This window comes from Micropterus dolomieu, linkage group LG09 (genome assembly GCF_021292245.1).
Source record: "Micropterus dolomieu isolate WLL.071019.BEF.003 ecotype Adirondacks linkage group LG09, ASM2129224v1, whole genome shotgun sequence".
Classification (NCBI taxonomy): Eukaryota; Metazoa; Chordata; class Actinopteri; order Centrarchiformes; family Centrarchidae; genus Micropterus; species Micropterus dolomieu.
In genome coordinates, this window is record NC_060158.1 from 24,133,996 (window position 1) to 24,161,795 (window position 27,800).

General features: G+C 39.7%; 1 protein-coding gene across 2 annotated transcripts; it reads right to left on the reverse strand.

The window, feature by feature from the left end:
- Window positions 1-1,812: 1,812 nt before the first annotated feature.
- nt5c1aa (5'-nucleotidase, cytosolic IAa) lies at window positions 1,813-26,173 on the reverse strand. Of its 2 annotated transcripts, XM_046057847.1 has the most exons (7): window positions 25,650-26,173; window positions 20,752-20,796; window positions 16,585-16,752; window positions 16,329-16,458; window positions 11,342-11,464; window positions 5,424-5,608; window positions 1,813-4,786 (listed from the first exon to the last, which is right to left on the reverse strand). In XM_046057847.1, exons 1-7 carry the CDS (start codon window positions 25,794-25,796, stop codon window positions 4,430-4,432), a joined length of 1,155 nt encoding a protein of 384 aa, XP_045913803.1. In that variant the 5' UTR covers window positions 25,797-26,173; the 3' UTR covers window positions 1,813-4,429. The 2 variants fall into 2 exon arrangements, with proteins under 2 accessions (XP_045913803.1, XP_045913804.1); XM_046057848.1 differs by lacking the exon at window positions 20,752-20,796.
- Window positions 26,174-27,800: the final 1,627 nt, after the last annotated feature.

Sequence of the window (27,800 nt, forward strand, 5' to 3'; positions counted from 1 at the left end):
CGTCGCGTTCCTGCTACCAGGTGCTTTTCATCCATGTAACTGCAGAAGCTCTGAAATGCAGCCTGCGCTGAGTTAATGAATACTCAGTTACTGAGGCCAAAGACACACGCACACACATTTTGAAGCAGCAGGCTATTGATTTCACCAAGGATATTACGCATTACAAATCTGATGGAGAGCCTGAACAAATTTGCTTTACATCTACCAGAGTGTTAACTCTACTGACTTCCTTTTCATTTAAACACTCTGCAGAGAGAAGAGCCTTTTGACAGGTGTTTCCAGCTCAGTTGCTAATTAAAAACTTTGCAGCACTCTCAGAAAAGTGTCTATTTTAAGAACTCAAAAAGCTACAGTGCTTAAGCTGACAAAAAATGCGTTGGAACAGATTGAAAACATTTTGTAGATTAATCTCCCACTGCTGAGTCCCTCCGAGTCTGACCAGCATCTCAGCCAAGACACAGTGAGTCACCCATCGTGTCTCTCCACGGGTGCCACTCTGCTTTGCAACTGAGCAGAAGGAAAACAACACTCTTGATATCTGTGTCTTTGGGGCAAGTGCTGTTTTGCTCTCCATCTGTCTTTCTTTCTCGGACTGTCTTTCTTTGTTGTTGTTGTTATCCAGCGCTGAAGGCCGACTGCAACCCCCACCCCCTACTCAGCCTCTCCTCTGTAGGTCACATCTGGCAGTAAGACTGTTAAATTTGAGCTTATGGTCTGTTACATAATGTCCCACATTTGCTCATCAGTTGCAGTCAGTGGAACATAATACTAATGTATAAAATAATCCCCTTCACTTTGTTCTATTTCTTTTCCTTGCGCTTTTGGACTTTTGGAATTTCCTCCCCTCACAAGAGTGCTCAACCAATCTTTGCCTCGAAGAGCATAGGTTGGTTATAACACCTGGAATGAAATATATATCCCAGAAAAAAATCAACTTGATAAACAATTTCTTTTTATTCCTTTACTTGAGCACCTTCGGGCATTTATCTAATAACTGGGCTATCCGCAAGATGCAGAATGGTGGGTGGTTATGGTTCATTTCTGTCCTCAGGCACTGTCTCAATCTGGCATAGTGAAGCACATTGCCATTCTCTTTCACTATTCTCCATTCAAGTTGATGGTTATTGTCTGTTTGTCATTATGAACTGTGCATAGGCTATGTAGAGTTCACCAGCTGGCCATATCTTATCTATCTGCCCCTGCTCTCTACTGTATGTTTCCATCAACATAAACCCACTATTTTGAAGCTTATAAAATCCAAACAAATGCCAGTCCATCAGCTTTTACCAGCATGGCCCATCCCTGTGGTTTTGTTAGCACTACGGCTCCAGATAGACCAGCACTGAATGTTGGCACTTTCTGGCTTTTATTACTCTGCTGGGAAGATTCAATTCAGCTGGGAATGATTGGGAATATTAGGACATTTATCACAGATTTGTGAATAGGGGAGGTTAAATGTGGGTAAAATGATTCTGCTCATTGTGAAGATTGAAAAATTACGGTAAACGGGGAAGAGCTTAGAAAGGTCATGTGACAAAAGGAGGAAAATAAAAAGTTAGGAAGGCATGGAAGAATATTTGAATCATGTAACATTTTATAGAATTTAAGATAACTTGAATGAACATGGAGATGTTAAATCAATGTCAAGTGAACTTTTTTTTTTTAAATAAATAAATACAACATGTGGTGAATGAAGACCAGCTGCTGCAGCAGGTGATTTATCATTCCAGTGCTGCCACACCATGGTAGAGTGAAGGAGTGCACATCAGTGACACCCAATGCAGGAGTTGCTTTAATGAGTAAAGCAAGGACTTTAATTTACATCTTTATTTGTTGTTCATCTACATTTACGTATTGCAATGCAATTTTTTTTCACAAGTGTCAATAAAGTTGTCATAAACTTTGCTTCATCTGCAAAAATCTATTCCTGAATGTCTCCTGAAGTCCATACTGCCCTGACTAATTCGCTCATCCTGCTGGAACTTTATCCTCTGATAAGTCATCCATCCATTTAGGGTAAATGTCTGCAAAAACACACATGTTCAATTATTTGTTTTGTCTGGGAAATTAAACTGGTGGATTGCTTGTTACTTTCCTAAGCTTCAAGGCCATCAGAAGGCCTGATGAGGGGTAATGAAGCATCGCTAAATGTACCGATAGGAAGACTTGCCAGCAGTGACAGAGTGATGTGAAGTGGACTGACATTTTCAAGAATCCACTGCAGCCTATTGCAGAAAGACAAATTAACATAACCACTGAGTGTTCATTGCCAGATGTAGTTAAATTGGTTAAACTTTACGACATACATCAATCAATGGCACCTCAGCAGAGGGTGAATTTGTAGTATCTTTGATATACAGGAGAGGGCAGTAAAATCAAGCTAGCTGCTTGTTGAACATCTGTTATTGTGATACTTCAGTTGGTGAGAAACTGCAACACCCTGCACAGAGGCTATAATGCTCTCATATTAGCAACTGGGGTGACTTTTAAACAAGAATAGACATATGGTTTGTAAGGCTGTAATACTCATTATATGCACTGGAAAAGTTTTGGATGGATTAACTATGGAGATAAAACTTCGGTATTCTTACCACTAGTGTAGCAAAAATGTAGCCTAACATTTGGCCTGAGTGAGCAAAGCAGCCATTTTAGGGACATTTCAGACCTTACCCTGTGCTTAATCAGCTTTTAAGAACGTTAACATTAGCATGCTAACGGTAGTGTACTGCTGCAACTGCTGGGAATTCAGTTAAGTTTAAATGTGTCATAAACTGAAGTGTTACTGAAGTCTTAATTTACATTCAATTTTGAACTGTTACTGACAGAATAATAAAATAATACACTTTCACCTGTAATATGAAACAAATTTAACGAGCTAAGAGGATAAACTGTAGCATGCTAAAGATAACATGTACAGTTGAGGCGAACTGGGATCAGTCATTCGCTTTAGATTGTAATAATTAATTCTCTGTGCTGCATAAATGTCTGTCCTGAATTTTATGGTACAGTGAGCAGACGTCCCGTGTTTGTTAGGGATTCTCCCGGTTTCAAGCTGGGAGTCCCGAGTCCTGAAAAAAATCTGTCAAACACTAAAATGTCCCAGTTTTGTATTGTTTTCACCGCTTACATAAATGTTTATTCATTATTACCTAACCCAAAATAAAAACATAAACAATATACAACTCATCTAAATTCAACACTCATTTGTTTGTATGTGTCAATCAATCAATGTGTCGCTGTCAAGGCTATTGCTAGCCTATGAGTCATAGGCAAGCGTCATGACGCTTGCAGCTCTTTCTGACAGAACCTGTCAGTGTGTTAACAGTTGTGCTGAAGCGAAAGTCTGTCTTTTTTAAGAACTCTACAAGGCTACTCCTTCATCACGTAGCTGTCAACAAAAATGCTGCACTCGTGGCATCCATGGTGTTGAAAGGAACGCAGTAGGTGTGCTACTAGGTCAAAGCGTTTGAATAATTCCCCCCCATCCTGATGAAAAGGCCTAGAGTGCATTACATGTTACATGTGCATGAATGTGCAGTACACTTAAGGGTCCCGGTTTGGGGGTTTGAAAATATGGTCAACCTATGTCATATTAATCCATCCAACTGTTTTAGAGATATTTCATTCTGGACAAAAGTATTGCACTGACCACTAGTATAGCTCAAAATAGTGTCTTCATTGAAACTAAGGCACCAACTGAAACTTATGGCTTTCTATATTTGTTTTGGACTAGCACAATAATAGATCATATTGCTATGAGTAATATACAACACATTTTGTATAGTGGCAAACAAACGATTTTACATTCTTTTGAAGTGAGACTGTAAAATCACTGACATAAACTTTAAATTATGACTCTTGTGCTACAGTACATCACTATAATTTTCCACTTATAATATCTCCGCATTGTGCTTATGGCTCATTTAGTGACAACATACAGTTTAGTATTTACTTAAACAGGAGTCATGTAAATATCAGTGAAGCCAGTCATTCGGTTTCCTCCACCAATCACTGAAGAGGTGTCTTCTTTATATGTGAGAAAAGTTGCAGGTCACCGTGGCAATCAAGCACCTTCAAAATTCCTGTATAAAGTAAGATTTGACAAAACACTTGAGTAGACTGAGGCTTTGAAATGTAGGGAGGGACATTTGGCATCTGGATCATCTCAGGGCCAGGTCCTGTAGCCTTTCTAACTCCTAACACAAAAGCATTGAGCTGAGACAGTTTACATTGTTATAAAACAAACTTAACAATACAATTGTTACAGTTTGGAAATGATGCATTTCCACATAGACTTCAGTTCATTTTTAAGCACATAATATATCCTCTCAACTCCACTTTGCTCTTCTGTGTTTCTCCATCACATCCTTCTTCTCTTGTTCTGTTTCTGGCCGGATGACTGTGCTATTGGCGTCTGAGGTCCTGCTGTCTACTTCCCCCCACCGGTGTTGTGTTTGTGGTTATGTTTCTGTGCAATGCCATAGGGCACATGGGCAGCGATGGTGCCCATCTCAGCTGCTCCCTCCACATGAAACATCTGATCATCAAAGTAGATGTGCGGCCTGATCTTCTCCAGCATGGGGCCCTTCGGCGCTCCTGCAAGGAACAAGGCCTCGTCGATCTCCAAGCCCCAGGCCCTGAGTGTCTTCAGCGCTCGGATCCCAGAGCTGGCTGCGCTACGAGCCGTGACCAAGTATGTTCGGATAGGACAGTCCAGGCGCTGGCCTTTAGCGTAAAACTTTTTCTGGAGCTTTCCTAGTTCCTCCAGAAAGCCCTTCAGAGGACCCTGCCAAAGAGGAAGACAGAAATTATCATAAAGTATATCAGGTGAAAATGCGTGTTCTCCTGTGTTTCTTGTATCATAAGTTGTTGTTGTCTTGTCATGACACATATTTATTTACATGCAGCACAAGCAAACTTGCTTTGAATTAGCACCTTTTTATTTGAATCTAGGCATTCAGAAGCCTGCAGAGCTCAAAGCAAATTTCATAAATTGCTGGCTGTTTGACAGAATGACGCATCAAATCATAGTCTGAATCACTTTGCATAATTTAATCATAGGATAATCAGTTGTTTTGAATAATGAAATGGATTTTATATCAAGAACATCTGCATAATCATATACAAGCGATTAGGTGTGCATATAAATAGCAGTGTAAGGCCTCAAAAGAGATTAGGGTTTAAAGCTCACCTACATTGTGTTGCCTCAGTTTCTATTAGAAGCATTTTTAGCATTTAGCTTTTTAATTAAAAATAACAAATAAACAAACCCATTCCGGGATGGACTGAAATGCAATCTGGACTGATTCTATCGATATTGTTCAGCATAACGTGATAATAATAATAATCATTTACAGTATATGTATTGTGCACATTAGCTACTGTTCTAGAGAAAATGGAGATTTTCGGTGAAAACTACATACATGATCCAGTAGCGTGTCCTCGTTGTCCCTCTCATGTTCAAAGAACTTGTCCAGCCCGTGGGCCTTGAAGATGCGCTCAGATTCATCTGAGAAGAGGACGGCATCGCCATCAAATGCCACCCTCAGCTGGGACTCTGATACCTCTGTCAACTTCTCTGACATGAACATAGTGGCTGCTGCGATGCCTGAACACAAATAGAGACATAGAAAAGAATAAGTTCAACAATATATCAGTTGAAGACAGTTCAAGGATTCACTTCACTCCACTTCACTTCACTACCCTTAACTTTACTTAACATTCTTTCACTTGACTCTACTGCACTTTACGTTACAGAACTTCACTTCTTCACCTTACTTCACTTTATTTCACTTCAAGTTAAATTGTACCAATAGATACTTTGATACCCACAGACTATCACAAACTGGTTGGATCAGAATCAATTGAACCGAAAAATGACTGCACCACTTAATTTCCTGCTAGAAATAGAACAAATCAGGATTGTTTTCATTGACGTTGTTACAACAGCAGTGCTAGGTTATATATACCATATACCACTGATAGGAATTCAGCTTACAAGAAGTATTAACAAATGGCTTCACAGCTAATTAAGACCTTTCAAATAAAATATCAAGGACACTTCCTATGCTTGACTTGTGTGTGTGTGTGGGGGGGGGGGGGGCACAATATGCACGATATATAAGATATATTAGTTACTGGTTGTGATTACTGAAAATACAAAAAAAAAATAAGCTAATACAATAAATCTTGTTTTTCCAATTACTTTGAAACGAGTTTCATCTTTTGTGGTTCTTTTTGATTTCAACCCTGTCTGTCTCCACTTGCTCTGCCCTATTTCGGTATGTACTTTGCCTTTTTGACACCAGTAATAATGCAGAATGAAATACGCCACACTGAACAAATCTAAATCTTCAGAAGCGGATGTAACACAAATCTAACATCAATATATTCTGTTTCCAGCTCCTTGTCAGCAGAGCATATAAATCTTGTATTACTTTGGCAGAGAGCTGTCCATGTTATCAAATATTGATATCCATTCAGAGCCAAAGCCAGAACAGCTGTTAATGACTACTGGTATTCCGTTTAGTGAATGTCTTTATATGCCACAACACACAGCAATCCATCAAGAAAGTACCAAGAGAGGAAGTAATGAATAAGCTAGTTTATGGTAATGTCAGTAATGGAGAAGATGTCAATCACTGCTACTCGTTATGCAAACAGCTCACTGTAAGAATTTAATAGCATCATACTTCTTTCCATTTAATTTGAAGTTTTATTTAGTAATTGAGTTGTTGCAAGTTTTATTCCATTTATATGAAAACACATATATTAAAGAAACTGCCAACCACTTTCCAAGACTTTTAATCATTCTGCCCTTACAACTGCACATATAATTACAGTAAGAATAAAACTAGATGTTGGAATGTTTGAAGCAAATAGATTTTCGTACAATCATGCAATGAATGAAAATGAATGTTTGCCTAGAGGGTAGGAAACACTGATGCCAGGGAAGGCAAGTGTATATTTTTAGCACATTTCTACAGCAAAGCAATTTAAATTGCTTTACATAAAACACAAAAGTAACATAGTGCAATATAAAAGAACTGCAGCTTTAAATGAGTCAGCTGTAATGTTAAGTATATGTGTAGCCAATGGACTAAAGCATGCAACAACACTGTGGGTTCAGCTCTATGGTCGGACAGCGAGTTGGTGAGGGACGTCATCTCACCACTGACTTTACACAGTAATGCGTTTTCAGTTAAATTGAAGGTGGTGATGACGCTTCGTTTATTTGCCACAGGACAAACGCGGCAATGCTGATGATTTTGGCCGTCACAACTATCAATAAGCCGAATAGTCATGGAAACAATTATAGCACTTAGGCTACAGCTCCACACATTGTCACGCGTTTCATCGACTTCCAAACAACAACAACAACCCGTAATCCGACAGAAGCAAACACAGTTCATGCAAATAGCCAGCTTCACAGGAGTAGTAGGCGCATTGATGGCGCTCATATAAAGATAAACTTTTTTATCTCCTTAATTTATTAATGTGTAGGCCTATATCATAATGTATTATTTTGAAAATTCTTTATTGTTAAATGTGTGTTGAATATAAACATTTCAATTCTTCTTAAAGAAGGAAATCTCTTCAGTGATTGGTCGTCATCGACATCGTCATCCAAAATCCTGTTTGCGGCACAGCGAAGTGTCGTAAATCAGCACTGAGACTGACACTTAAGATTTAGTCCTACACTTCACTCAAATTAGGACTATGATGCTTGATAAGTAACTTTTAAGCACAGCTTTGAGCCAAGAATTTTTTTACTCTTAAGTCAGTTCTTAGCAGCGTTCTTATGAGTAATTCTGAGAAGCTTGAGAAATACGGGCCCAGGCCTTGTATGTATCGAAATTGCTCAAAGTAACATTTTGGACTTAAAGGTTCAGTGTGTAATATTTCTGAGGATCTATTGACAGAAATGCAATATAACATCTATAACTATGTTTACAGTGGTGTATAAAGACCTTACATAATGAACGGTTATATTTTTATTACCTTAGAATTAGACATTTTTATTTACATAACCGCGTGCACCCCCTCCTAAGGAGGTCGCTGTATTTTGTCATCATGTTTCTACCGTAGCTGACAACGGACAAACAGCGCCACAGAACGTGTTTCGAAGAAGAAGAGGGACTAATAATAAGTAATATACAGTCTCCGAGTAGTCTTCTGGTTTATTAGAAGAGAAGTGACATTTGGACAAATGAAGGAGCACACGTGTTATTTAGAGCCGACAGCGTGTGGATCTTTATACCATGAAGCCATACAAGTCGAGCTCAAGAGACAGTCAGCTCATCACTAATTGGCAATAAAACGGCAGCTTCCAGCATTAGAGCTCAGATCGGCCAGCTAAACTTTTACTACGCTGGTAGAAAAAATATGTAGTTGGATTGTAATTTCATGTGCCTATCAAGTGATCAATAATGAATACTTTCCGAATTTGCATTAAAAATTAAAACATTTAAAAGAAGCATGGTTTTTTGGATATTGTTTCCCCACTGTGCACACAAATGTGTAATTTGTACTTTCACATGCTAAATGCCCATTAAAAACGTTGCACCGTTTTAAAACAAGCTGAAATTATGGCTGTCAGTACTACTTTGTATTTCTGATGTATTTCAAAAAATTAAAAAAAACATTTTGTTCATATTTGCATGCTTATCTAATTTATCAAAGCCAGAGGAGCCTTGATCCTCACCTGACAATGCATTCGTAAACTTCATGTATTATGTGGTTTATAACAGACTGCAGTGCAGAAACAGTGAGGCTTATATTATCCTGGTATCTGTCAGTGGTCATACTTGATCCACTAGATGTGATAGTTTTTGAGAATTTCTTCATTTTCTTTGGTATGTTAGTCCAGATGAGCCAACCCTCCCAATATGTAAAAATACTGTATTACAGGAGTATGAGTCATCATGTAGCACTTCACTTCTTCATGTGGCTGTTGTTTATTAATGAACAAGTAACAATAATATTCAGAAAAACATATGGTTTTATGTAATTTCTTAACATATCTATCTAAAGAAACCTTCATTCTTTGTCCTGTCTCAGGCACCGTAGCTACAGTATATTGCTTGGATAGGGGAGGGGGGGTGCAATTCACAACCTTCACCACTAGATGTCACTAAAACTTACACACTGAACCTTTAAGGAAAAGATAAAAGTAAAAACTTTACTCCTCCTTGCAAAAATAAATACTTACTCCAGAGTCTCAAATATGAAGTCAAATAGTCCAGAACTAAACCCTCTGTAAACCACAACTGGTCATTTTTATACTTCCATTTTTGTACAAACAACATATATAGTGTAAATTTGTCAGATTTAAGGCAGAACCCTTGATTCCAATCTTTGCATTTAACGCTCAGCAAGGAAGTCCATATTATAATTTATTACTATACTATTTCTTTAAGTAAATAAAAAACTAAATTACTGTAAAACTTTGACTAATAGCCCGGGCTTTTATTTGCTAAAATCACTGAATTGACCCTGCCTATATTTGGGACAGGCGTCCATATGGGACAGGCCTTTAATTCCTTTTGCACAAAACTAAAACTACTATGAAACAGTTTATTTATTTCAAACAGAATAATATTAGTCTAAAAATGATCAAATAATATCAAATACACGTCATTCATTTGATCTAGCTCCGACACACGTTATGCACTTTTATTTTGAAGTAACGTCACGACAACAACACGGTGCAGGTGCAGACAGTGAGCGATGGACTTCCGTTGACAGGATTCATAACTTGGATAAATTTTTCTGAAAAGCTGTTTTGATTCTTTTGATGGGTGGACCCTTACAGACTAAAGGAAGATAAATAATCCAGGAAGGACACATTCGGGCTTAATGAGCCTTCAAAGGTAACGATTGTCATCACTTTTTTTCCTTTCCTTTCTTGTACCAGGCAGGTTACACCGGTAAATCTATAAGCATTAGGCTTGTTGTTTCCCTTAAATGAAGTCTGAACTATTGAATTGTGAGGAATCTAACCGATCTAACGATGTGTAGCATGTCCATACTGATATATTGATCATACGTTTAAACATTAATATTTGTATTAACGATCTAAGAAGCTTAGGTTTTATTCATCCAAAGAACTTATATAAAAACTAGACCAGGCGTTAAATTGAGGCAGGCGTTTATTTGTCAAAATGTGTTCCCACACCAGGCCAGTAAACAGGATAGGCGGCTATTTGGGACTCGGCTATTAATTAAGTTTTAAGTTTTACAGAACTGGACATTGCTAGGAGGAAAGTAAGCGAGGAAGTTGAAATTCCTGGTAAGTTCAGAAAATATGTGTCTGCTACTTGATCCCAGTGATCATTGTACTTTACTGTGAACAAGTTAGCATAGCACAGGCCTGACCGATCCAAACTCCATTCAGAAAACAAAGAAAGATGTTGTCCTATTGCCTTGCTGACTGACCTGAGAAAGCATGCATTCATATGTTTAACAAATTGGCATCAAGTTGAAGTTATTTCTGCATAATTTTGATCCCTTCATTGCAACTAAATCACTGCAAAAGGTGTAATTTGGTTTCATACCGTTCAAGTAATCGTGGGTTATGTTTTATTTGCATTATCCCACTGTGTGTGAACACTCTGCAGTAGTCCAGCAATAAAATCCACAAGACGATTAAATTCACGTTTGGTCTGAATGCACAGTTAGATCAATTAACCACCATTTCTATTTAAATGTCACATCATGAATTTGGTCAAAAAAGTTAAGACTTAAATTGGGATAGTGTTCGTCTAAATCATGTATATAAAGATGAACGATATGTCTCCACTTCTTCCCACTGTACAAATATTAAACCAAATTATCCCAAATACAGGTGCTGCCATCTTACACTTGAGATATTTGGAGCCAGAGACTGCGCAGCAGTGATCGGTGTTAGAGCCGTTGTATCGAAGACCCGCCCGTTCACCTGGCCAATTCAGTCGCAAGCAGGGCTCAGCTATCCTTACTGGAACATTCATCAGTGTGAAAAATGTATTTGTTGTTACTTTGATCATTTAGTTTGGCCCATGCTAACATGGAGGGAGTGGGGTTTATGACCCTTACTGTAGCCACCCACTAGGGGGCGATCGAGATGCTTTGTCTTCACTTTGCCGCGTTGTGTTATCAACATCCCAATTAGTTTGTTTCTGCATACATATGACCTTTTGGCTTTGCTGTACTGTCTGTCATCATCTTTCATTCTAAAGTAACAGATGACCTTATAAAATTAGAGTTTATCGTCCTCATCTGTGTTTATGCGTGTGTGTGTGTGTGTGTGTGTGTGTGTGTGTGTGTGTGCATGTGTGTGTGTGTGCATGTGTGTGCTCACCTTCAGCCAGTGCCTCCCTGACCTTGTCGGCATCAGCGGACAGGTAGAGGTTTGTGTGCCAGGCCTTCAGGTAACCAATAGGACTGCTTCCCCCCGTCATACAGAACCTCTCAATGAACAAGTCTGGGAACAAGAGGAACAAACAGCAACAAGGTGTAGTATAGTTTCAGTATGCTGTCCAGTGTTAAATATCAACATACAGGACATTAGAAGCAATACAGATCCATTACAACATTGTCACATGTATTTATTTGTATCTTTACACACCATGAGATTCAGAAACAACACAGAAAATCCTAATGTCTGCTGGGAGCTGTGGCTTTAAATTTGTCATGGAGTTCATGATAAGTGATTTCAGGAGTCATAGGAGGTGAAGTGGAAGGGGGGGTGAGACGGTAAGTACAGGGTGAAAGGATAAACTTACAAGCACTTAAAAGGTGGAAAGGGTCCAAAGAGGGGGGTTAACTAGAAGGGGGAAGAGGGGACTGTTCAGATGAGAGGCATAAGGCATTGAGAACGGTGGGAAAGAGCCTCTCTCTTGCATTTTGGCTGAGGCTGCTTAATTCGCTGCTGTGGGCTGATCTAAAGAGCAGTGGAGAGACATGGTATGTGTAAAATGAGAGGAGACTGATAATAGGTAATTAGATCTATGATTACAGAGCTGTTTAGGTAAAATGAGCTGATGTGTATGAGGAGACAGAGAGAACAGAAGATGGGGATTGTAAAGGGCACAGGAGTAAAGTAACAAACTGCAACTTTCTTGACTTTTGGGTTTGGATGTAATAGAATGAGTTGGAGGAGAGTTGAAGATTAAAAATAGAAGGAGATTAAGTGGGTGACACCCGAGATAAATGGAGATATAGTAAAAGTGAAAGTGAGTGTGCGTGAGAGATTTATATGATGATTACGAAAAGAGGGACGGCAAGGTTGTGGCATTTATTTAAAGCTGCACGAGGCAAGAACATGTCTTAGACTTCATCTGTATTACACGTGCACTTTGCGTAAAGATGAGGGATGAGAGACATATTTAATAAAAGATTTGTTAGTCCTTAGTATAAGTCACACACCACAACAGCTGGATGCTACATTTGCCATAATGCAACCAATGGGCTATTTTCAATAGACCATCCCTGCTGGGTGAGTTCACAACACCACTTTGTAACACGTTTTCCTTTATATTTTTGAGGCGACCAGGCACAAGCAAAAGCACTCCTAATGAAATCACCAGGGTTGTTCTCAAACTTGACAAACCTTATGTAGCTTTCTGTCGCATAACTATCTCTGTGATCGCTCATTTTAAATGTCAGTACACAATAAAGAGCCTAAGTCCCTCACTCCCACACATGGGACCTTATTTCGGGAAAAATATGTACGGTAGTCAACAGCGAGAGACAACTTATTTTTTATTTGAACTGTGCCCTGAATTACACATATGTTTGTCAATTTAAAATAGAATTTTGCCCGTCAAGAAAGTTCACGTTTGTTGTAAAATGTAAAGTTAGATCTAGTTTCGTGTCAAAAGCGTTCAGTGAACCACATCTGTCTCACAATATACCGCACCAACATGTTAACGCTAACGTTCATTGCTTGGTTGCTACTAGCTAGGTAACTTAGCTATGTACCACGCAGAAATGTATCTCACCTGATGTATTTAATCCAATGACTCTTGGTCCTTTTCACATCATCCTCTCACGTAAGTTCTTTGACGTTAGCTTCAGTAACGTTAGCTTCAGTCACTGAGAGAAAAAAGTTATGACGTCACATAGGCGACTTTTGGGTTTGTGGTCTTTGTAATTATGTATTTTCACAGTCTTTTACAGTCTTTTACATCAAACTGTGACTTTATTGACTTATAAATTTATATTTCAAATTCACCACCATTTGAAGCACCAGCATGAAACTTGTCTCTGTGAGTATTCACACATTTTCATCTATACACATGTCTGGTTTGCCTTTTATTTCTGCTTTTCATTTCATTTTATAGATGAATATTCTAGCTTTTACATTTGAGCAAGAGGTATTGGGTGCTATTTCTAATGTTGAGAACAGACACAGCAAGGTTTTACAGTCTAAGCCTTAATGCTAATCCACTTAAATTAAAATCCACAACTCTTCTCTAGTACACCATGCTTTATTCACCAAACCTTTTTAGCTATTTTGCATTCATCTGAGTGGTGACAGGTAGCTTTTTCCAAGCAGCCATTTAACGAAACATGCTAACCACATATGGTACAAAAGACAAACTGGCTGTTTTGGATTTGGATTTGCAGCAGTGCAAAGTTGTTGCATTTTTAAAAGAAGACAGATACAATGACTCATAAACAGCCTGAAGGCAAACGGAGACTAAAAGAAACAGAGAGACAGTGTCCTTTAAACCCCCTGAGTGATCTTGCCATCATTCAACTACCCTCTACAGATTTCCTAAATGGTTTATTTAGCTTTGTAGTTGGGCCCTGGTGAGTTGGACCCCCACACTGCGTGATACCTCATCATTTCAAACGTCCCAATCCTAACGTTGTTTTTTAGACGGGTGCTGGAGCGTGGGAGCCACTCGAGGGAAAAATGTCCTTACTATTGATGTCTTTGTATCTTTTTTTCCCCTGCAAAAATGTTTTCATATCATCTGTCTCTGCATGATTTATTTGCTTGTTCAGGGGACCTAAACATGGTGATAGGAAAGCAGGAAGTCAGCAGAAATGCAAGACACTGCTGTCACATCAAAGAATGAGCAGCTTCGTTGTGCATTTCACACCCTACTCTCATAGCAGCTAGGTGTGTCCAAGTAGGATGTTATGCATGTTGCGTAGACATATGAGGTCATGTAGTGGCTCCAATTTTATTTTCCATAGAGAACGATAATGTCATCACATGAAATCTCAATTTTCTGCACACAGAACACATTAAAGTGCCTGCCAATCATCTTGGCCCTGGGGTATGACGTATACATGGAAAGTAGATGCATGGAATTGCTGGCGGGCATCTTGTCATTCACAGCCATGCAATGCAAGGTGAGAAACTTTATACCTCATCATTGCAGCTGTTAGAAATAGCGAGTGTAAGCAGCTGATGAGAGATAAATAAGTATTTAAATGTTTCTGTGAAGTGTGAAAAGCTGAGGAGTAAGTAAATGTTTCTTTGTTAATTATCTTTTATGACTGTCACCCAGGGAGACCCGTTGCTGACCGACACTACAGGGATGATGTTAAACAAACCCGTCTGTGTGACATCAGAGAAGCCACGTTTTCCTTTAGTTCTGTAGGAAAGGTCAGAGGTCAGGGCGCTCTTTGAATGCGTTGGGCTCCACATGCGGAGACCCGGCAGAGAGATCTAACATAGAAAGAATCTGGAGGGCATGTGTTGCTTTGGTGGCTTCGCACAGACCTGTTTTTGTTTCGGGTTTCTTTGATTATTCTTACATCCCAGAGGAGGTAGTCGGGAACTCACCCCGGCTTGAAGCTCTAAGGATATGAAAACATTTGAGGAGCTGAACAGGAAGTGGTCTGTGAGGAAGATGTCACCACAGGGTCTGAGATTTCCCTGGGAAGGATCCTGTCAGTCAGCTGTTCATACACGTTGTTGTTTGTCTCTCAGCTCAGCTTGCGTCAGCTTCAGTATCCTGGGCAGCTTGGATTATCTCACTGCATCAATGCCTGCGTCTTAACATTTTATAGTGCTAATTTTTATTTTATTTCCCCCCTTGGACATTAGGGGGAAACCCTGAGCTCATTGGAAGTATAAATACAAAACATTTAAAGAGGTGGTATTATGCTTTTTGGCTTTTTCATTTTCCTTTATTGAGTTATATATCTTTTTTGTGCATGTAACAGGTTTGCAAAGTGAAAAAGCCCAAAGTCCAGACCAAGGGGAGTTCCCATCTCCCACAGAAAGCACTGCTCTGAACCGCTTGAAAACAGCTCGTTTGTAGTCCAGCCGTTTCCCTTTCATCCTTGTGACATCACAGGGATGAAAGCAAAATGTGCCTCATATAACGCTCGCCAAGCGGCTAGTCTGACACGCCCTCAAAAACAGCGGTGGAAAAACACTGAGCTGCAGCACACCTCTCCTCTCCCTTCCAAACACTAGCTACCCTCCAAGCAGTCAGTGGACATAAAGTTGTTACAGTGATGTAGAGACAGAGACACTCTGAAACTCTTGCTCCAGTCCATGTTGCTAAGCTGGTCGGCAACATGTACAGCTGAACCGAAGCCGTGTTTACCGGCTTCTCACTGACTCGCCCTTCTCTGCTTCCTTAACTAGGAACTGCGCATGTGCAACGCCCAACAAAGATCATGTAGAGGCAAGATGTATCACTCTATAGCTAAAACGAAGCGTTCAACAGACTGGGTGAAAAGAGGAGCTGCAGCAATGTGAAGTATGACAAAAAATATGGTGTTTTTTAAAAATGAAACCATGTAAACCTGTTCTGGTACAACATCTAAATAGGATTTTGATCCTGAAAATGAGCATAATACAGCCTCTTTAAAGTAACTGTACCAAAATTAGACTCCATAGAATGTATCCAGAGATAAACCCAGTCTGTGAGCTCTATAATTTACATGCTTTGGTCCCGTCCATACTGCTGCATTGTTTGGGATCTTCCTTTCTCCAGGAGTAACTCCGAATAATTTTCCCAGTTTTGTAGCATTGGTTGTGCACTATTGTTATTGTTCCTTTTATCTATTATCTTCTATATACTTTTTTTTACATTCTATATACATATGCACAGTTTTAGAATAAGTGACGGGGGGTTATATGTTGACTACGATATGATATGTCTGACTACATGGAGAGTGTGATAATGATCTTGTTGAATGAATGAATAAATCTGAGGGTCGTCAAAGTATTTTTTATTTTTTTTTATTCTACATACAGGGAGCTTTAACCTGATGTGTTATTGCCATTACCGTTAAATATGAAAAACATGCTGGGTATAAAGCACCTGTTTTTGTAGCGTAGAGCCTTATGACTCGATCTCTATAAGACTTACTGTGATGGTTGATGGTGTTGATGAGCCGGATTCCTACGTGTGCATGGTTGTACGTCACCAAAACAATGTCGAACAGTTCTTCACTTTCTGGGTACAGCTCCCGCAGACGAGCGTTGACTGTCTCCAGAGCCTGTCAGGAGACAGCAACAGTCAGCTAAGAAGCTCAGGACAGCCAAAAAAAAGTTAAATGTTCAGTAAATCAAAGCCTGTACTGTAGTTGTGTGTGCCTGGGTGTGTATGTATGTGTGGCTTTAACCTTGACGAAGGGGAACGCAGGTCCCGGGGCGAAGGGTTCGTTCTCGTGTTCGATTTGGTACCTCAGATACTCCTCGACTCCTTTCTGCTCAAACACCTTCTGCTCCCGCTCAGTCCGAAACAAGACTCGAGAGGAAACGGCGACGGTCACAGCGTTCTGTGGCTTGGGCTGCACGAAGACAGAGACAAGAGAGAAAATGGTATGATGCAGAACAGAAGAAAGGGGAAGCAGTTAGGACCCATTTAGATGATGATGGGAAAACACAGGCAGGAGAGGTTAAAGCTGTCAAAGGAATCGATGTGCTAATTTTTACCCGGTGAGCAAAATTGGCCCTCAAACTTAACCCCGTTAATAATACTTGTTGAATGTTTCCTTTTTACAAGTTCATGCGTATATCAGCGCTGTTATCTTTTTACAAGAGCCCTGGGGGACAACATCATTCAAACTTTATTTGGATACAGTTAAAAGAATTGTTAGCACTCTTCACATCACAACACATGCTGTGCTACATGCAAAGACATGTGATACATTTCACTTATTGGCATGCCGGTTATCTGCTGTAATGCCATTACAACATCTTAATTATCTTGGAGCTGCAACAAACTGTGTGAATGGAGATCTGTGATTAGTGGAATGACGTCACCTCTAATCATGGGTAAGAAGGCTCCACATGTACTGTACTGTCGGCCACACGAGTATCTGTTTCCCAATGCTTCGTTCACGGCAGCAGCAAGAATGCAGCACACTGCAGCCGCAACTGCAACTACCTGAGTACAGCTTACACACATTTGTTCTTTTTTTGACTCGCAGGGACGGCACAAAACTTACTGTGGTGTGAATGGGGGGGGTTGATGTTTCACGTTTTAAAAAGCAAGACCCTGCTCCATGTTATTAATATTTTCTTTGGACCCTCCCCCTTGACTTAGGAAAACCATCCCACCAATATCTTAAAAATAACATAATAGTATTAAGCTGGTAAAACTCCTTTAAGATGATGTACCCCAATTTAAACATTTAATACCTTTATACAATGTACGCAACCAATACCAATAGAAAATAATTTTCACACTGTCCCTTTTATATATAATTAAGTATACTATAATTTTTACAATTGTCTTTACATTTTCAAAGGAGTGTTGCAAGTACACAATATTAGCTAAGCACTCAGCTATGCTGTTTAAGACTAACTGGTTTTGCTCATAGCTAAACAAATGCTGTTACTTGCCAAGGGACTACCTTTCAAGTTCTGTACAGCTGGTTATTCACGCTGAACACAAAGTCAGGTTGGGTGGACATAATATAAAATAGGCAATCTTCTCCCCAATGTTCCTAAAGAATTATTGTTTACTGCTTAGCTAGTTACATCTAGCTAGTTAGCTCCCTAACGCCCTATTGCTACATAGATTCCTACATTGTTTTGATGCTCATAATGTTCAGAGTGTGTAGAGAATGTGTCAGAAGGTTTTTGATTCAACTCCTGTGTGGTGTTGTTAAATTATATTGCATAAAACATAACCGGTGATGCTAATATTTTGCCCACAGGCATTTATGTCAAATGGTCAGTGTGCAGTGACTTACCAAATGGACATGCAGCGTCAGAGCCTTGCTGAGAGTCTGATGATTTTGGGGCTCTATGTGTGTGTCATTCTTATCGAAGACTATTCCTCCATGGACTCAAATGAACAGTACAAGATGGCACAGCGGCCTCATGTTTTTCTCATGTTGCCTAATGTGTGTTTACGCTCTGGTGCTAGTGTGTGGAGGGGGAGGGCAGCATTTTTTGGGGGGCAGCGGGCATTAGTGCCCACAGAGGGTGAGGGGCCAGAGGGGGCAAATTTGAACTAACTAATTTAAAGTTCAATCATGTGCTCGTGAAAGTGTATATGTGTGTGTGCATGTCTGTGAGGGTTACACCAGCACGTCATGTGCTGCACAGTATAAGATACAAGTGTTTTTTGAGAGGCTCTAAATCATGCATGTTGCCTGTAATAATCTGATGATGCGATAAATCTAATAATAGACATACTGTTGAGGTTTTTTTTAGCAGCACAGTGTTTAAACCTTTTCTGGAAACAAATATGTGCATTGTAAAGGCAAAAGCATGCTTCTCAGTGAATGTGTGTCTGCATCCATTCTGTTTGTTTGCAGTGGGACATACATCTGTGTATTAAGACACATGCAAGTTTGTATTCATGCCCTGATGGCTGTGCACTGTTAAATAGGCCACTGGCCGATAGGGGCACTGAGCCACTCTATTTAGCCTTATTCCATCATAACACCACTGCCTGCTGACATGTCACCTACTTACCTGTTAACACACACACACACACACGCACGCACGCACACATCACCTTGTCACAAGTAATCCTGACCCATGTCTAAATCAGATAAGAAGTCAAGTGTGACCAAACATAATCCAATTTTAACATTGTTTCTCAGCAAAGCTCTCTATTTCTGTTTTTCTGTGTGTTCACTGAAATGAATAGTAATTCATGCTTTTACACATAAATACATGCAGACTGTACAATATGAGTGTTGTCTTTGTCATACATTCTTACGCATTTAAAAGGCACACATGCTTGCTCAGGTGAAAAATGTTCACATTAAATCAGTTTGACTTTAGAGAAATATATATGACACTAAGCACTCGATACACAACATCTTCCTGCAGGCGTTTGCCTACTTATGGCAACTTATCCACACACAAAGGTAGTGTTGTACCACACACTGGTAGGACTAGCTTTATTTTGCCAAAAGAGAGAGAGAGGGAGTGCTTTTCCCCAGGGTGCGTGTGAAGGTTGCTATTTGCCCGGATAAAACTAAATTAATATAACATATTCCTTGTGCACAAAAATGGGCTACATGTGGAGCTTTGCCTTCTTTTTCATTTAATAATAACATAATTCACAAATAATTCATTTTTGGTAAGGAATCAGTATATCATTGCTGTGAGTTCTGATCATTTGGCTTCACCCCAACAGAATCCATTAAAATAGAGACGGCTTATAGCTAAACCATCCGTCTTTGTAAAACTCAGAACTAACAATTAATGAGTGTGCAGGAGCCACCAGTGACTCAGCAGGTGATGATGTAACAAGTCTAGTGGGAATTAGTGGTAACAATCGCAATACAGGTTAACTAGCTTTAGCTTTCTGAGGCCCCATCCACACTGCTCTGTTTTTGTTTAAAAACTGAGTTTTAAAACGAATACGATCATCGTCCACAAGCTGCATATCAGAGTTGATCTCGGTCTATATTATAATGAAAATCTAGTGGCCGATGATTTTATTTTGCATGGACCAATAACGAGCTGGGACTGTTACTGAATGTAACACAGGCTGTAAGTGTTATTTGCACAGTACAAAATATTTTAATAAAAATACCATGTCAAAGACTGTCAGCAGCATCTTGTTTCTACTTTGCATGACTTATGAGACCCAAACATGAGTGTCTGCGTCATCGTTTCTAAAGTCCTCCGCACTCCGGAGTTTTACAACGAACAAAAGGGGTCGGCAACGTTTTCAAACTTCTCTATTTTAGGTCTTTGTTTGAGTCATTTTAGTCTGGACGAGAGGTGCAAACGTAGCAGAAGGTCTCCCCTTTAAAAAACGAAAAGGCAGTAGTGTGTATGGGGCCTTAATGGAAGCTAGTTAACATAGCTCGCTTGTTTTTGCTTTACAAGTGTCTAATTGTGCTAACATCTTCCAGTCAGCACTGTTGAAGTGAGTAGACGCTATTTCCACAAAGTCCAAAAACTGTTGTCGCCTCTTCTGAGAAAATTTCCAGTTTGTATTTCTTTAAACATTTTCAGAGATTTCAGTTCGACTTCACTTTGGGTCAAGTTGGGTCTCATGCGCATCATGGTGGTACACAGAAGCATGAGTTCACAAATCAAAGAGCCATAGATCTCTGTGGTCTGTTTGTGATAAGAACACTGCAAGTTGCTTCATTAGCTCAGTCCAGCGAGTGGCTGTCCAGTACAATATGAATCAACATGACACCACACGTGACGATGCATCAGGTCAGGTTGTTGGTTAGTAGAGTGGGCGTGTCTGTGATCATGCAGACACATCGACAGCCGTCATATAGAGGGTTAAAGGAAGGTGAAAGGGCAGTGGTGATGGTGAACACAACCTTGGACCTCACACGATGATGGGACATACTTACGAAGAACACGCCTCCCTCCACCTTCCGGGCTCGTCTCCCTGTCACCTTAGCAGAATGACATTTTGTTTTTATTTAGCGGGTATTCAGAGAACAGTAATTTACAACTGAGCTTCATTGACAATCCATTAAATCCAAACATCCACCCAAAACACTGTATCAGTTTTATTTTTTATTTTGACCTGTTAAGATGGATATTTTTTCCGACCACCTAAATCACGTTTTCACATGTGAAGATAAACAGTTCCATAGAAGACATGTCTGACACAACATGCTGTGTAGTTGGCAGTGGAAAATATGGGTCTCTTTTAGAATGCTGCTAAGACAGTCTTGCAGATGAACAAGACCTTTGGTACAGCTTCTACATTAGAGTCAGTTTACTCTATGAATAACATGTCACACAGTCTGGGAGGGATCCCAGAACAAGAGTCCAGGTATTTGCTGTGATTTGATACTGGTAACGATAACAGCCTGCCCTCTCTCGGTGGGCCTCCTACCAACTGGGAATGCATCTATCACAAGGCTCCTCTGCACAGGGACCCACAGTAGCTGTAAATCACCTCCTTCTTGATTTGTGTGGTGGCAAAGACAAGTGAATATAATAAAATCTGCTGGGAATGATAAGTAAACATTCAGGTGTGTTTATTTTATGTTGCACTGAGGAACTACTAGACAATATATTGTCTTGTGAAGGAGAGGAAAAGGAAATTGTCTGTCTGTCTCTCTCTTCCCCACCCTATATTAATCCCGTCAGAGCTGTACCAGATCAGCAGGACTGATGTCTGTGTATAACCCAGATCCATGAGTCATCTGTTATTTACATATCTGAGGCTGTGAGACATCCCTTCCATCCATTTGAGAATGAAAAGAGGAGAAGTGGAAGGGACTTCCAGACAACAGTGAGAACAGAGGGGAAGAAGTGGGAAAAACAAAGAGGTGAGAATGTGAGCAGAAAGTGATGGGGTGGGGGTGAGTAGCAGTCAGGGGGCTGATATTTATAGATAAGTAAAAGGCCAGGGATGATGCAGTCTGTGCGGGCCTTGGCAGATATGGTAACACAGCATAGTGACTGCCAGTAACAGCAATGCTAATGTACGTCTTTCTCTGAAATCAGGCCAACACGGGATCTTATATTAAAAATAACATGCCAGGGAGTGACAGAGACTTCTGATGTCATGTTGTTTGATTTCATATTTAATGTATGCAGTATTTGTACAGTAATGTTACTGTACATAAATATAAGGTCATACATGATACACGACACTCAGTTTTGTTCAGAGATTGAAATCAACAGTTTCGGCCTTTGCCTGAAATGCCAGATTTATCAGTTGTAGCTAGCTAATTAAGCTAATGGTGATCCATATAGAAGACATGGAAGCAACATTATTATTTCTTATATTATTACAGAGTAGAGCTAGTTATTCCTTCCAAGTAGGCTATGATGAAGGAAAATGTTGGTTCAATTGAAGATACTTGAAGACGTTTCACCTCTCATCCCCAGAGCGTCTTCAGTAATTCTTCAGAAGGCTTTTTTTTTCGCTGAAGAACCCTCTTGAGTGAGAGGCATCTTGAAGTATCTTCAATTGAGCCCAGATGTCCTTGTTTTTAAACGTCCCTGAAATGGCTTGGGTTAAGTTTCAACTGTGGGAAGCTATTTAGCCAAACATGCTAACTTGTTGTGTTTTTGATTTTCTGTTCAGTTTTTAACAATCATGCCCCTTTCTATTACTTTGTTTTTAAAAACAACTTTGTCACCTGCTCAAAAGATTAAACATGTAAGCCTTGAAACTCTATCTGACCAGCAGTCCCTGAGTCATTTTCCCTTCTTGGTCCTGATCTTCACATTCACTATAGATCAGAAGTGGCTTTAATTCAATATGAATGCCACTAAATTACACTGTTTAATGTTAATTGTTTTTAATTACTAAATAACTAAAATGAAATGAAATAAATAATGAGTTAGTACTGGCTTAAAAGTTCAAGTTCAATGTGCTTTATTGGCATGAATGTTTCAGTTAAACAATGTTGCCAAAGCGGGTTGCAGCAAAATCAAAAAGTTTACATTTCAATATTTCAATATGACATAACATGATAATGAATTAATGTAATCAAGGCCATTTTATTAATAAGTAAAAATGCATCATGAGGTGAATTTCATTACGTGCGTCATGTCATGATTTAAAGGGGCAATATGTAGTTTTCAGCGGCGAGTATCTGTTTTCTGATTACTACCTGGCTCGTGCTCAAACTCATGAGCGAGCATAATTGGACACCCAAAAAACGAAATACTGGGAAACAACTGCACACAACATGCTGAAAACTCATTTAAACTCCCTCTGCAACGTTACAGTAATATTTTTATCAGCTTGAGGTTGAACTAATCCATGCTTGTTACATGATAATGCTGCACTGACTACATTTAGCCGACGTGATACATTGGTGTTAGCTGTCTGCTTTTCAATAACTATTTCTGTATCTTTCACCACAGAGGCTCAGCAATGTGAGCACAGCTAAATGTATTGGATGATAACAGAACAGTTGGTGAGCTAGACTGAATATTATAGTGAGATTGTTGTCACACGTACAGTTATTACACATAACAGTTATGTTACAATAAGTAACATTACTGTAGTGAATGGGTCTGCCACTGTGTTGTTGTCCTGTGCGCTATGTTACATTACTGTATACTATGTAGGTCACGTAAGTTACAGCAACAGCTGCACAGCGAGACCGGTGGAGAAGCTGTGTACCTGAGTATCGGTAAAACGATAATAAATCTTAACTGAACGTTACAAAGCAAACAGTGGCAGATTTGTGTTTATGTTATCTGGCTGCTCCTGCCTTGCATCACTTTAGGCAAGTATAAAGAAATGGCTCCACATTTGCTTTGTACCGTTTCATCCTTTCTTGCTGGCTAACATCAACAATTTGATATAAAACGGTGGTACGCAGGATAGTAATACGGATCGCGTTAGCTGGTGAAATAATGTGGAAGTCATTCAACTACACTAACGATGTCTAACTTGCCAACTAAAGCACAAAATCACAGTATGTTTAACATTCTTTTAATTAATGTTAGTTTACCTGTCGAATAGGATGAAAGCCAACTCTGAGTCTGTTTGGTCTCTCCGTGACTTAAGCCTTTCTGATGTTGACAGTGTTTTCACCCCACAGTCTGATTCTTGTTTGTCCTGAGGGGCTCCAGCGCATAAAACTTTGTTGTTGGTTTTTATCCTTATGTGGAGAAGGCAAGAGGCTCAGGTGCGCAAATGCACGTAACAGCCATGGGTTTTCCAGGAAAACCGACCCAGAGTCTTCGCATAGGATTAGGCATTTTGGCCGTCAGGAAAAACCCGGCAAGTGGATCATTTTTATGTGAGGTAACCTCACCTTTTCACACACAGGAAAGAAAAAAGTAATTCATTTTATTTTTAAAAAACTACATATTGCCCCTTTTATTAATAATAATTAGGAATTGCTTTATTCATATTTGTTCATTTGAATAATATATTCTGATGAATAAGCAAATGCATTATATGATAATACTGTTATCTGTTTATGTAACTCATAGTTACAAGTGTACGGCATTGAATACAGAGATGGATCTGTGCTGTCTATTAGGCCAGTGGCACTTCTTTATTACAGTAATGTTAAGTAGTAATATTTGGATTGAAAGCAGTAATGGATATTTGAAAATACACCACTGTGGCTACACTAATCCTCAAGCAGCAGAGATTACTCAGCTTTTAGCTACTTTTAGCTCTAGTACATTGCCTTCATTTTGTTGTATTTTCCTCACTCTCTGTTGTTTTTCTATTTATATTTTTCTCTCTCTTTTCTTCTTTGAACACTTTCTCACTGAAATGTTCTGTCTGTTAGTGTTTTATGTATATAATTGCAATAATTCTATTTCAGAGTCACTCAAAGTTGCTCAGCCCCCCGTCCCTTCATTTTCTGGAAATACATTTGTGTCCAGTGCAATGTCGAAGCCTTGCAGGGCTAAAACAGCACCGAACTGGACATTTACTTCTTAGAAGCACAGTTGATTTGGAAGCAGAGCTGTGGACCTACTGGTTGAGTAAAACCTGTTTGGGGAGCCTAACTATGGAAGTAGTAACATTCACTATGTATTTCAGAGCTTTTTCACTTTCATTAAAGGAAATCTGGAGTTCTCAGTTAAAATATCAAGTTGTGGCGCTTTCAGTGTCACATTTTCACAACACTACTTGCTCGTTATTTTAATCTGCTGAGTTTAGTTTGATATTTTTATCATATTTTGTTATGATGTTGCATCCTTTATTTTCAGGTGAAAAACTGTAAATACTTGGACAAAATAAGATGTAACTGAACATTTAGACTTAAGTCAATAAATGATAGTTCTGAAGAAAGTGAATTGAGAGTAATCTCTCAAAGAAAATGCACCTCCTTGGCACCTTGGCTCATTTACCTCTCACTTTCACACCTGGTTTTTAGATGCCTTATGTGTCTGCTGTTAAAATTCCATTCATAATTTGAAAGAAGGCTGTCATAGGAGTTTGACACAAAACTCTCTCTCTGTCTGTCTCTCTCTCTCTCTCTCTCTCTCTCTCTCTCTCTCACCTTATCTTACCCCAGCCCCTCATTAATGAACTATGCTTTAAGCTGCACATGGGTGACACATAAACATCTGACACAAAAGACTAAGCTGGGAAAAGCAGCAACAGGGCATGATGAGAAGAGGGGAGGACAGAGGGATCTTGGGACATGTTATCCAGTAAATGTCTTAAAAAGCGGCCATTGCATCCTGATCATCCAGAAACGGTAGCCTTGAAAAATACAGATGGCTAACAAACACAGACACACTGAGAAACAGGATGGACGGAAGGACAGACTGATATGTATGAATGGTCAGCGACACTTACTGGTTTTGGCTTGGTGCTGAGGCCCAAGTGGTCTTGATCAAACTCTTCCTTCTCTTCCCATGATCCTCTGCTGTCCCCGTTGGACGAAGGGGCAACTTTGACCTCCTTGATCTGTCCACTCATCACCTTTACAGGGTCCAGGCTCATTTTCACCAGAGAGAATCCCCCTCTCTGTGCTCCCAAAGCTGCCCTTCAACCTTTCCTGACTTCTCTACCTCTGATTAAAGACACAATTCCCTTCTTCTGGAAAATCAAACGAACAAAATGTCCTGCTACGGTCTGTAGCATTTATGGAGATACTCCTGTCACGTACATTAATAATAGGCTTACTACAGTAGTTTACTGGGCTTGCACCTGCCCTGCGAGCGCAGCCGAAGTGTGAAGGGCAAAATTTTTCACTCTTCTGTCTCCTGTTCACTTGTGTCTATCCTTTTTTTCCTCACGAGGATTAGTGCTCACTGCATCCAGTGAAGCTTGCTGGTACACCCGCACTCATTCACAACCATCCTCCTGCACACAGCTTCTCTGTTGTACACTGATACACACACACACACACACACTGTCACACATACAGAGTCTATTCTTTGTACGTGTGTTGCAGGCTGTGCAGCAGTCCATCTGCCGCTATGTCTGCGTCTCTCTCTTTCCCCACTCAGTGCCCCCCCCCCATCCCGTCCCATTCAATCACTCTCTCAGCTCCATGGCTTCGGTTACACACACGTGCCCCCACCCTCTCCTCCAGCTGACCAATCACGGCACTGCTTCCTTATTCAGCATGGCTCCGCCCCACCCTGCTGCCCCATGTTGACGGTGCAATTTGCCCCAGAAGGTTCATGGGACATTCAGGCACTCACTAAGTACACAGCAGAAAATAGCCATCGTGATGAGCCATTCAATCTAGAGGCAAATCAGTCTGGGGTTGTTTTAAGTGAGAAGGGCTGAGATGATTTTGCTTGTTGGCAAACCAAGGGATAAAATGGATACAATTTTTTTTTAAATATCTTTAAGAAACTAAAGAACTTTTTAAAGCCTCACATTGGCAGAATGTGTTATTGTTTGAACCCTTTATATGATTTTTTTTTTATTGGTTTGTTTTCTCATTGTGCTCTAACGTGGCACTACACATTTTTGTATGAGGTATTCTACAACAGTAATTAGTAATGTAACAAAAGGGAAATAAATATCAGGGCGTAGAAAAGTAGAAACAAGTGCAAGCTGGGAAATATAGCAGGCTGAGAGGATGAGCGTGAGTAATGGGGGGGTTGATCACGGAATGGGGAGTAAAATTAGCCTAAAGGTAGCAGATAATGGATGTAACCTTCATTTAAAACAAAGGTTGCACACAAGTTAAGCACATGGCCATTAGTGTCCTTCCTCGTGCATGTTGAACACAGCACAGTGCCAGGGCTTACAATGTCTTTGTGACTCGTTGTCATGTTTTATACAAAGGTGTTTTTTTTTAACAATAATTTAATCTCTACGAAACGCATGCTCCCTTTACGGCTCGTGTTATCTACAGTACAGACTGTCCAAACTGGTGCAACCAGATCTTTGACACACTGTGTATCCGGATATTGGCTTCACTTCATTGCCTACCATAGCAGTTAAGGATTAAATTCTAAATCGCACTCATCATCTTTGCAGCACATTGTGGACTTTTGCTAAATTGTGGCTTTAATTCTGAGTTGTCAGTACTTCAGGCTGAAATTAATGCTTACTCTGTAAAATTAGCAAAACACAGTTTTTTGATTCTGTGCATGACAGAAGACAGGCGTTTGAGTAACCAGTATGCACCAGGTCTGCATTGTATGTATTTATTTATGTATTTTATTCCATACTTTGTTATTATTTTGCTTTTTTTACCACTTTTATCGTGTATTTTACTTCTTTCTGTGTATTATTATTTATTTCTATTACTTACTTTGTTTTAGCTCCCTTCTTTATGTGGCTCGGGTGGTCATTTTACTGTCTGTGTTTTTGTTCTGTGTATGGTTATGTTGTTGAGTGTTTGTGACACTTGTCTGTGAAAAGTGCTATACAAATGAAGAACTTACTGGTACTGTAGTAGCAGTGCTAGTGGCAGGATTAGTTGTGGTGGTAGTAGTGGTAATAGTAGCAGTAAAAGAAATTTTCCTTTGTCCTGTACTCAGT

Coding starts and splice junctions, on each gene's coding strand:
- nt5c1aa (XM_046057847.1), bottom strand. CDS start 25,796: ATGAGCCTGGACCCTGTAAAGGTGATGAGTGGACAGATCAAGGAGGTC. Junction 16,459..16,584: donor CTGCGTTCCCCTTCGTCAAG/GTTAAAGCCACA, acceptor GTCTCCTGACAG/GCTCTGGAGACAGTCAACGC. Junction 11,465..16,328: donor CAACACCATCAACCATCACA/GTAAGTCTTATA, acceptor TCTTGTTCCCAG/ACTTGTTCATTGAGAGGTTC.